At 38.8% G+C, this 12,254-nt stretch overlaps 1 protein-coding gene across 2 annotated transcripts in view; it reads right to left on the reverse strand.

Moving 5' to 3' along the window:
• Nucleotides 1–12,254, reverse strand: part of tnksa (tankyrase, TRF1-interacting ankyrin-related ADP-ribose polymerase a) — an 89,554-nt gene that overhangs the window by 43,057 nt on the left and 34,243 nt on the right. For both annotated transcript variants that reach the window (XM_079586253.1, XM_079586252.1), the window contains exons 4-5: nucleotides 7,892–7,928; nucleotides 6,023–6,098 (exon numbers count right to left, since the gene is read on the reverse strand). In XM_079586253.1, the coding sequence (XP_079442379.1) occupies nucleotides 6,023–6,098; nucleotides 7,892–7,928 (113 nt within the window). The remainder of the gene's footprint in view (nucleotides 1–6,022; nucleotides 6,099–7,891; nucleotides 7,929–12,254) is intronic.

Consider the following 12,254-nt stretch of genomic DNA (forward strand, 5'->3'; position numbering starts at 1 on the left):
ATATATCACTGTTGGTACAACTTTGAAGCTTCTAAAATTGGTCAACATCAAAAAACTAACAACAGCAATACATGAGAAAGATAAATGTGAGGTAATTTGCAGGATGCTGAGAAAGATGTCAGTCTTTTAAAGCTGAAATGAGATTGAACCAGTGGAGAGGCTAGCATGCTGCCCCATCATCACCTCTCATTAGGATAGATGTTGGAAATGGTAGAAGCCTCTAGGTTCATGCTGTTATACTTAATAGATGTGGTAGAATAACCAAGCAGAGCACATTACAATTAGGTTTCAGATGTTCCTGTTAAGTTCTGCTTTATACTTAGGCCATGTGTTCAACCAAAGCATTTTTTCCCCAGGCTAGCGTATTTTCCCAATTGTTTTCAATGGGAGCGCCGGGTTTAAAACGGCAGCAGCGTGACGAGGCGCGGAGCGTCAATTTCACACTGAACGCTCAGCATTTTTTACCGGTCCAGAGAGTTGAAGAATGTTCAACTTTGGGTAAAATGCAGCGCTCATCACTGTCACTTTTGACCCGGCGGTCCAATCACAGTGGAGGAGGGGCGGGACAAATCCCACACCAACTGACAACTAACAAGAGCTAGAAAACAAGCTCTTGTTAGTTTTTTTAAAACAAGAGCTAGAGCAAATAATTGACATTGTATCGACATTTTTGTATAGAAACTAAACAGAAAAAAACTATCTGTGAAATGAGATAATAGTAACACATAAACAGATTTTCTGTATCATAGCAAGTAAAGCATCTCAACTGAAAAAATAAACTAAAAATGCTTCGCTGCCAAAGTTCTCTCAAGCGCCCACATCAAGGCGCTTCCAGCAGAGCGCCTTGCTTTTTCAGATGGCTAAAAACACTTCAGGCCTTAGGGATGTCAAAAGTTTAGTATTGATATTAATTTTAATGGTCTTGATATTAATGGTCTTGATATTATTGTTATTTAATTTTAATGCTTGGCAGATTTAAATTAAGAGATATGTAAAAAAATATACATATATATAAATAAAAAGATTCTGATATGAATTGCTAAAGTTGATTGCTATGATCTGAATTTAGTGAAATGCAAAAAAAACATGAGAGTTGTATATATTTACTTGAATAACTACTTGTAGCAATGTTTACTTGATGAATATTTGAATGTACTTAATGTTAAACTGTAATAACTTAATAGGAAGCAGTGCATATTTTTACAATAGTCAACATTGCTGTCGTCTTGAAATTGGTATCTTGAGAAAATCAGTTGTATTTGTATCGACTAATGAAATGTTTCTGTCGTGGCAAACCTTATTCCATATAATACAAGATGTGTGTGCTTTCTACTTGGGAACATGGGAAGGGAAAAACACAACAACAAAATCAATATTATTTTATGAATGATATGTCCTGTATAACCTAAAATCCCAAGAGTGTGTGGAAAACAGCAAGCAATAAATTGAGGACCCAAGGCCATCCGTTACAGGATCCAGGGCTGAGAGCGTGATGGCCACTGAGGCAAATATATAATTACCAAATGAAAAGTGGTTCACTTGTAATGGAGAGCGGGTGAAAGTGAGTCACGCCATTGTCATCAATACAAAGTTGCTCAGATTTGGCAACAGAGTAGAACGGAAGATATAATGTTGAATGGAGATATCTTGGCTAATTAAAGCTCAGTGGGAAGGATGTCTACTGTATTCTCATGCTCCAGTCAGAATATCAAAGCATTATGCATGACAAAGACAACTGTGGTGAAGCACCATGTAGTGTCAGAACAGACAATATGCTGCAGCGGACCTGGTGGACCTTCCTCACCAGCATATGGCGTTTTCGCTTACAGACAACACAAGGGCCATGATTCTATCCTCAGAAAAAGAAAGAAACTAATCCAACCTGCTCGATTGGTTGGGCAGCTTTGTGACAAAAGCTCTATAAAAACTAAAATGTAGCACTGAGGACGGCGTTATCAACACAACCATCCCACACTTTTGGAAACGAGAAGTGGACAAAGCCATTCACTAAATCTTGTGTTCACTGTAAACATTTATCCGTTGGGTAGTAGGAAGAAAAGGCAATAAATAGCAGTAAAGACTGCCTAATATTATATAAGAACAAGAGTTCCTCTCATGTTTTATGTGTGACACCACCTCTGAAAATACAAATACTAAATGTATGAATTACGAGCAGTCGATTGTTAAAAGCATTTATGATAATTCTCTGCATTGCTGAATCACTTTTTGTACATAAGCCCTAGAGGAAAAGAAACTGAAATATTCAGAATTATTTTGTTGACGACACAAGCCACATATATGAAAAAAAAAAACTATGTAGGGAAATACTGCAGTTTAATGTTGTTAATTTCATGCATAAATATGACAAAAATAATAATTTGCTGAAAAAAGCCTTCGCTTTCAGTATTTAGATCATTTTATTATATAAACTTTATTATATAAACAAGTATACTAAAAGGGGCTCTTCGAAAAAAATCAATGTGGACAATAATGGCAGTATTGGGTGTGCTAAAATATTAGGTTGTGGTGAATAGATTTAAATTAACCTGAACTGCTACACCCTGAAACACATGAAGTATATACCGATCGAAAACAGTGATACAAACCAAACAGTGCAAAATCTAAATCAATAATACACCCACAGTTATTACAGAATATGGAGTATAACCACAAAACACTGTTTGGCGCAGAGATGTGTGGACAGAAGACCAAGGAAGTGCTTTTCTGTCTGAACACAGAATACATAATTCAACCATATGGGGGTTTGGCGGAGGTCCAGCCGAAATATGCTCAGAGTTACAGGATGGGGGAGTTTTGTGGAGGAAGGCTGTGTCTCTAAACAGTGCTGGCAGTCGCTGTAAGTCAAATCACTTTTCATGGTTGAGACTGGAGTATCAGGTGGAAGAAATTGGCTATGAAATTAAAGGGACAGAGCTCTAAATAACACACTTCCGAGAATATCTCAAGGCCTCTGTTCACTGTACAGCAGAGAAGATAAAGAATAAAACGAGGTAACCAGACAATAGGGAAAACTCTGTCTGTGGATCTACATAAGAAGGTATTCTCTAATTAAATCAAACAAAGTATTTTTGCTTTGACAACCTGCTATGCTCTATTCTTCCTGTGGTGTCTTTCTATTTCTAATAAAGTAGCAAGTGCACCAAAGGGTTGCATTCAGAGGCAAAGAAAACAACAAAAGGCAGGAGAGTGGCATCTTCGCGATTCAGCCAGAAGCTGCTATTAACATTACCTTAGACTAATCTTCATACACCCATAAAGCTGCATGGGAGAGCAAAACAGCCAACTAAAGCAGATCGACCCAGAAAGTGCATTTTTTCATTAAGACCGAAAGAGCTAAAGATTATCCCGGGCATTATGCAAACGCCAGCTCTTTGTGCTTGAATAAGCATTATCATGGTGATTGTAAAATTCTTCCACATCATGAACCAAAATCAATTAAACACGAAATGCAATGCCAATCTATTGTGGGTTGAATCCTTTGAGATTCATTCAAGAGGGTACAGATCAGATGCATCTAAACACTATAATCCCTTTACTAATGACGGCATCTCGCGTAGAAACGCTCTCTCAAACAACTAAGAGGACGAGCATCAGACATTGTTAGAGGTCTGCTAACACAGAGAGGCAAGATATGGGCCCTTGGGTCGATAAAAGCCAATCTCAGGCACATGCTCAGTGAGCCTTTACTCCACTCACCTGTTTTAAGATGAATAGAAACCTTGTTAAACAAGCTCAGGGATGAATTTCAATCTAAGGAGTTTCCAAAAAGTCGAGGATGTTTAGTGCCATGTGAAATGGCCGACGCAAGTAAAAAAGTATAAAAGTGTTGTGACATAAATTTAGCAAAATAAACGGCAGTAAGCAGCACTGGGACATCCGTTTTAAAATGTGCAGGGCTCCACTGCATTAAAATGTTCACGACTCGGGAAATGTCTGGACATCAATTGCATTCTTTACAGGGGAACTGGGGAAAAGTAATATCTCAAATGAGATGTCCATACACTAAAGTGATAAAACGCAATATATAGGTGTCAGTAAGCGCAACATATACTGTCATATATAATCATGTGTGTAACCGTAGTTGGGTCTATTTAGAATTATGCTTGAGACTATATTGTATTATTTTTAAGCATTACAGACGTAAAATAAATAAATGGATAACATTTTTCTTTAAAAAGGACAAATCATATGTTGATGCTTTAAAGGATTAGTACCTGACATACAAAAGGAAATCCATGAAGCAATATCTTTAAAATGATTTAATAAAATGTCTTAGCCTGTAATCACAAGTAACTATGATTGGTTAATCCTGACCAGCCCTGAGAAGAAGAAAAAAACATCACAGCATCCTTCAGAATGCTTTTATATAAGCTGTATTACCAATCTAAAATGATTACGGTCACATTCAAAATAGACAGCAAAGAGTTGAATTAGGAGAATCATTATGTAATAAATCATAAATCTTTGTTAAACAGTTTTCAGAAATGATGTCACAGACAGTGCATATGAGCTGAGAGTGCATGTCTGCAGCCAGACTCTTCTCAAAATGTTTACCAAAGCAGGAAAAAAAAAAAAAAACATTTTGGGTAGCACGCTTGGGAAATCAGTCAATATTCAATAAATATGCATGAGGACTACATGCCGAAGCGCTGAGAGTAATTCCTCTAAATCAAGCCCTTGATCTTACTGAGAGATTAGGACACTTCTGCAACCATTTCACTGCTCCGATCTTGTCCTCAGTGACAAATATTGACGGAGAAGTAGTTGTACACAGTCTAACATGGGCTGCTGATGAAATTCATACAAGTATTGTAGATGTATAGATGTATCATACAAAAAAATAGATATATAAAATATATATCTATTTTAAGGTATCTGTGCTATACCTTGTAATACATTTAAGCACTGAGTAAAAATAATTAACTACCGGTACATGTATTTACTATAGGGTAAGGGTTAGGATGAGGGTTTGGTTTAGGTTTAATTGCACGTAATTATGCATAATTTATAGTTATTTCTATGGGAACTATATGTAAAACATGTAACAAGGACACTGTAAAATAAAGCGTTACCAAAAACTCAATTTAAAGCTCATGTTACATACAAAGAGTGAATTGCAGGCTAGTACTCTTGCAAGTAAACTGCAGTATATCTTCGTAAAAACCTGAGGGTTTGCTTTAATCTTGGAACCAATGCTACACTCACGCACAACAACAGCAGCAACAACTAGTCTAATTAAATGGCAGTTCCACATAAATTACTTGAGTTATCTACTTGATTAAATATGAACCAATTAAATAAGAGTGATGCTTCTTAGCTTCAAATCCAATTTATTCGATGATAAAAACTTATTTTCAACTGCAAAATTAACCCAATGAATGCAAGGTGAAGTGAAACATGCCGCATTTTCACAATGAAGCTTAGTCATGGAAGACACCATATTTAATTAAATATTCATATGAAGGCAATGTCTCACTAGTCGATTTGAAACAATTGTATTTCGGTTGGAACTATAATTCCCAATAGGACGCAAGTAGTGTTAGTGTCACTAGTGAAAATACAACAAAATCTAAAAACGATTCTGTTACCAGAAAAAAAAATGTAACTAATATAACTTAAAAACGTAACTAAAATAATTTTTTATGACTGCAAAACTACTTACATAAAGTATTCGGGGGGCAACTAACAATGAGTGAATGCTGAACAAAATAACAAAACTAAATTAAGATTTGAAACCTATATTAACCATGGACAGAAGTTGACTGAGACTAGACTAGTTAACTCTGCTGAGAGACATTGTGTGTGTGAACCGACTTTCCGATGCTTATGAATGAAAAACAGCTTGTTTTCATTCAACAGAGTGTAGCGTGTAGCTTGTTTTCATTCATGTAAAATGAAATATGGCATAAACTCTGACTTTGTCAGAAGGAGAATATTAACAGTTCGATGGAGTATTCACACAACAGTGGTCAAACATTAATGATGCAGTGAATGTTCTTACCTTACGACCATCGCTGGCATGGCAGTTCACGTTTAATGGCGTAAGCAGGGCCATGAGCTTCTCTTCATTTCCGCTCCTAAGGCAAAGCAGCAATTTTTAAAGAACAATGGGGAACAGTAAAAAAGAAAAAGCTAACAGTGAATTTCACAGAGAAGATAAGGAGTGAAGGAGTAAAGGATAAAAGGAGAGATGGGGGAATAAAAGTCATAATCAAGAAAGGAGGATGTAAGACGAACAGCATCTATTGGTAATTTACTTTATGGAACATAAAGAAGAAACCGACAGGGTACCTTCAATTTAAATGTATCATATGCATAGGAGTGGCACTTGCGGATATTCTATATAAATTTCCTGCTGTAACTGGAGTGAGCCGTAACCTGGAGCTCCAGTTTGTGGCCTGGAGATGTTTGAATCATCAGCACCTGGCAACGACTTTTATGTATGGCCAGCACCATAAGCTAAAACACAGTGTTGAATTTGACAGGCCTGCCACGGCTATGACCAAAACCTCATGCCATCTGTGGCTAGAGATGGGCCTGATCCCACTCTAATCAAAAGATGAACAATGGCAAGGAGATATATTAGCTGCCAAACAATGTGGTTGTGCTCCTGTGCTGGAACATGTTGACGTCGAGAGTTCCATCTTTGGAAACTGTCAGGGTCTTGCAGGCGAGCAAAAACTACTCTATGACAATAGCAGACTTGAGTCCGAGACTTTCCTACAGGACAAGCCTTGGCAGAACCTCGCATAAACAGCAGTTTGTTTCTCCCCAGTTGCTCTGGTATCCTCCTGCCAGTAACTGCAGAAAACTGGCTTCAATGAATAACAACATAAGTTCCTTCATTTAAATGCACACCCCACCACCAACATGGAAAAATAGGACTGGCTGGGAGATTACAACTGGTAAGAGAGGCTGAGGAATGGGAGGGTGTCATCAATCTTCTTGATGCGTTTGTAGATGCATCCTGGTCTTCGGGAGATTACTACTAAGAAGAGCACAGGCCATAAGTCAAACCCGACTTTCTTGCAAATAGTAGTCTATCTGCATTGCCTATCTTCCATTTTGCAAGTCTCTAAAAACGATTCTCAATTTATAGCGTTGCTCATGCCATCCTTTTGGGGGGTGGGGGGTGGGTGGGTAAGAGATCCACAACAGTGAAGCCCCCTGTGATCATGTGTTCCTAGCAATCTTTCTTCCTAATGTTGGAGAGAATTACAAGGCCTTTGTAGTTCCTTTCTCTCTTGATCATTAAAACAACAAGAGTCCTGATTTGTATCCATGCTGTGGGCTGTGCCTGAAGGCAGGGGTATAAAAAGGGGGGTAAGGCCAATGGAGATGTAGACCAGAGTATGAAAAGGAACATCTTTTCTCTGTAACGAAAAGGTGGTGACTGTTGGGATTGCCTACGTGTCACGTGTTTCAAAAGGCAGTCTTGTTTCTCCATGGCTAGGTGTCCTATGGTTACAATCAGGTGTTCGGTGAAATGGAGTTTCCCCCAACAACAGGTAGGATGTGAAGTTGTCTCTTTCGTTTCACCTGCAGCACTCGGAAACCAATTAAAACAGAATTCACCACATGGAATAAAGCATTCTGCCCATGGCATGCAGCTAAATGGAAACTCTCAGCCTGTCCTCTGTGTAGGAAGTGGGCTCCTCCAGGGCATCACATGTACGTATTAAATGCATCCATTGAGTGAGACATTCCTGGTTCTGACAGCACCTTCTCCGACACATGCCTTAATTCATATCCATGTGCACAGACAAAAGAAAAACAGTGTCTATGGAAAAAGCAAGGGAGGGAGGAAGAGAACGGAAACATGAGAGAGTGGGAAATGACATGAGGAAAGGTTGAGAAGACATGTACTCACCTCGCAGCTTCCAAGAGTTCGTCCTTCTTGTATTCACCTAAGTGATTACAAAAAATCATGGTGTCAGAGGCAAACAGGATGAAGGACGTACAGCAGCAGCAAGAAGCCAGAGTAACTAAGGAGCAGCGGACCGCCGGCAGCCCCACACAGACAACTCAAACACACACGCGCACAGGCATCAGTGCCCCAATGCTGCCTTGCTTTTCTCTCGTTCTCTGCCTGTCTCTCTCTTCTGGTGGTGGCGTCGCCGAGCGCCAACCCCTCTTGCCTGATGAAACCGTGACGTTGAGCAGATTGTGGACGCGGCATCGGCAGTGTCTAGGATACGGTGGACGAACTGACGCATATCCCTGCTCACTCCACAAATTAAATGGCTCTCTTTCTCAGGCAGACAGACAGCACACACACATATATACAAACACACACACACACCCCTCCCCTTGTATACAGTGAGCCCGATACTTCCCCTCCACTGTCAATTTTATGTTTGTATAGGAGGAGCCGTTGCCGTGATAACACAAGATAAGAGAAGGGGGGGAAATATGTAATAAACAAATGTCGCCCGCCCCGCTCTCTCCCCCCTACCCACAATACACAGCCTCTCAACCAATCAGAGAGAACCAACTAATTCAGCTGTGATTCCTCCCCACCCCCACATGTGCTTGCTCTTGCTCTCTCTACTAAGGCTTGTGGAGACAAGAGAAGTCAGGAATAAGGGGGGAGGATGCAAAAAGACAGGGCGAAAGAGGGAGGGAGCGGAAAAAGCCGCAGAAAGGCATGTGAAAATGTTGTGGAGAGATGGATATCATGACATATGGGCTGAACAACGAAATTACTAAAACAAAATGCTTCGAAGTAGGGCTTGTTTGGCGTTTTGTGGCAGTCGCATACAAAAGGGAAGGGTGGTAATAAAACCGAAAAAGGCATGCCTGGAAGCTTCATGTGCTCGGCACGAGTCGGCAGGCTTGGTTGCATTTTCTCACCGAGAGGGCGGCCAGCCTCCAAGCCTGACGTCCCCCCTACAGAGAGATCCTAATGGCGCGCAGCGCACAAAACAAAAACAAACACTCACGAGTCGAAAATTATGATTTTGCTAATGGTAGGACATAAATATTCTTACTGTCCATGAAACTGTATTTTGCATAGTTTTTATAAACAATATATATTTCTATCCACAACAGTGGAACTATTAAGTGTTTCCCTTGCCTTGTATATTAATGACAAACTGATTTGTTGGCATTTTGAGCATGGATCCTGCTCACACACAACAAATTTTTTAATTTTTTTTTATAGATCATAATACGGTCACTCTGTGACGAAAACACAATAAAACATTAGGATTTTGTTCCTCATACATTTGTTTTTGCGGTTAAATGAGGAATATTCCACACAGGTGTCACAACAAAGAAAATTTTGAGAAAAAAATAGTAAAGTAAAAAAATTTTAGGAAAAATCTGGTACAAACAAGCCATGTCAAATGTTTCCTTTAGTAGACTATGCCTTTTATTTCAACCACAGGTAACATTAATCAGCAAGGTTAAATTTGATTACTTTGTTAATTCATGATACTTAATACATTAACTTATAAACAACACTTTTAAAATATTTATTAATATGTTAAAAGTTATTTTCACAATTATACATTTTATGTTGTATAAATTTATATTAATAATAAACCTATTAATAAACTCTGCAACCTATTAATAAAGTTCACAATACCCAATTCATTAAGTAATGTTAACAAATAGAACCTTTTAAACCAGCAAGGATTATTGATAGATTATCATTTTAATAGGCCGACTTAGACTTTGCAATATTCCATTTCCTATTAAAAATGATTGATCACTGACGTGCATCTTTTATTTAGAAGTTTGTATTTAGTGTTTGGCACGTGTTAATTCTGGACCCTGTGTGGAGGAGAAGGTGGCTAGTCGCCCCAGGAAAACAGTTCTAAATGTCCTTTTGGTGTCTGACTGTTGACTGGCGCAAATCAATCCCAAACCCGGAGATAGACTAAATGACGCGAGTTATAGAGCGTGTTTAATGGATATCATAAATTTCACTGTTACAATCTAAAGTATGGCATGAGAGATGGAGACAACAATGCTTGAAGATGGCAAAATGATCTGGGAGTGAAATCTTGTCATGTCCTGGTCTGGAACTGAGTCTTGCTTAGTCAGTATTAAACCACTGAATGTCCACAGAACAAATCACTTTCAGAGCGCTAAACGACATTATTGACAGGAAGGAGAGCTTTAAGAAAAAGAGAGAGAAAAGAAAAGAAAACACCACAGATGGTGAGGCAAAAAATATCACGACTTCAGAGACTATTAACGAGCTGCCTGCCAAGTTTAGTAATCTTTCATAACAGCATCAGAGACACTATTAGTCTAGTCGAACTGTTGCAGTCAGATGCTCTCTCTGCATGAAAAGGATGCATATTTACCCAAAAGCTGAAAGGAAAAAATTATCTAGATTGATTTATACATTATTCTGAAGAACATGCGATTAGTGCAAAACTCCCCAGCATGATATTGGAGTTGGACTGACTTTTTCGGTAGGGTGTGCTGTGCCTAGGATGCTGCTGGGCAGTTGCTAACTGCCTCAAGTCAAAGAAGCCCACCATCTATGACCTCTCAATGAAATCTACAAGAAATTCTGACTCATATACAGGTATGTGAGGACATTTCTCGAATGACTAGAGAGCAGAGTTTTCAAGACTACTCCCATTTCAATAGGGACATACTTTAAAATACAGAGAAAACAATGAATGTAGAAATTTGTCTGTGGCATCAAACACTCACTTTTACAAAACAACCTTGACTCCGATTTAATGCCAAATATGAGGGATTTCAATACTGAGGATATGCATTGCTGAAAGAAGCAGCAAGCAGCAATGCAGTTGTCTCATAAAACTGACTACAGGAACCTGCACTTTGAAAACTCATTTTGAGAATGACTTACTGTTTTTATGCTTGGTGTCCCAGAGACCCCACTGTTATACAAGTATATAATAACAGGCGTAATTTATCTGATGTTCCTAGGAGTCATTTCTGTGATGTTCCTCTGATCTAATCAAATCCCAGTAGGCAAATATTATTTAAAAAAAAGCTATGCCTCCGCTTTACCAGTCAGAAATGTGAGAGCTCAAAACATACACTACTGTTCAAAAGTTTGGTCAGTTTACATTGTTAAAAACATTCTAATTAAAATAAATTCTATTGATCAGAGAATCCTGATCACAGTTTCCCAAAAAATACTCAATAGCAGGACTGCTTTCAACCTGGATTATAATAATAAATGTTTCTTGAGCACCAAATCAGTATATTGGAATGATTTCTGCAGGACCATGAGAAAAATTAAGCTTTTCCACCACAGAAATACATTTTAAATGTATTAAAATTAGGGCTGTCCGTTAAACGCGTTATTAACGGCGTTAACGCAAACCCATTTTAACAGCGTCAATTTTTTTATCGCAAGATTAACGCCTAGCAAACTTTGTCGTTTTTTTTTACATGCTTTTGCAACAAGTAATGTTATTAAAACTACAACACCACACCAGATCTAGCTAGACCAGAAACAAAACAACAGGCACGCTGGTGACGCCGCACACACTAGCGAGCCGGCCAAAGAGTGGACGAGAAGGGTTGTCTAGGACAACTCATATCGCACATCGGACGCGCACTTTCTCAGTTTAAGGTCAGCAATAAAAACGCCAAATGGCGCCGCCGGTGTGTGTACACTCATAGAGAATAATGTCTTCGAATTTTAAATACGAGGCGCTGCGCGACCCCCTGTAACGTTACGTTTTGAGTGGATGAATGATGAGCGCGAGATGCCGAAATGGATGCCAATAAGATTTTGAATTGAATGGAAAGTTTACTTTTAAAAAGTTGCCAAATGGTTCAATTGACAAGACCAAAGTGATCTGTGTGTTTTGTCGTTGTGAACTGAGCTATCATCTCAGCACGTCCAGTCTAAAATGGTCAAGCACACACACAGCTGATGCGAATTCTCCGCCCACTCGTCAATATCAGTAACGTCACCTCGTCAGTATTTATTTCACCCTATATATATATATATATATTAAAAAAGCCTAAAGTATTGCAATGACAAACAGAATATGGTCAAATTCATTGAAGGATTTATCTGTTGTTGTTGTTTTTTAATCTCTACCAGTCTATCCCTTCAGGATGTGCACAAATGATTATTTCCTCCCTCTTCAAACACCACCACTGAAGCAAGGCCTAATCGCCTCTCCGACTGAACCGTGAGTACATTTCAGTATATATTTTGTGTGGGTGGGTGTGAGAGCAACAACTCAAAGTAAACATGCGCAGCCTGAGGACAAATGACCTGCCTT

Source organism: Phoxinus phoxinus (genome assembly GCF_949152265.1).
Source record: "Phoxinus phoxinus genome assembly, chromosome: 17".
NCBI classification, from domain to species: domain Eukaryota; kingdom Metazoa; phylum Chordata; class Actinopteri; order Cypriniformes; family Leuciscidae; genus Phoxinus; species Phoxinus phoxinus.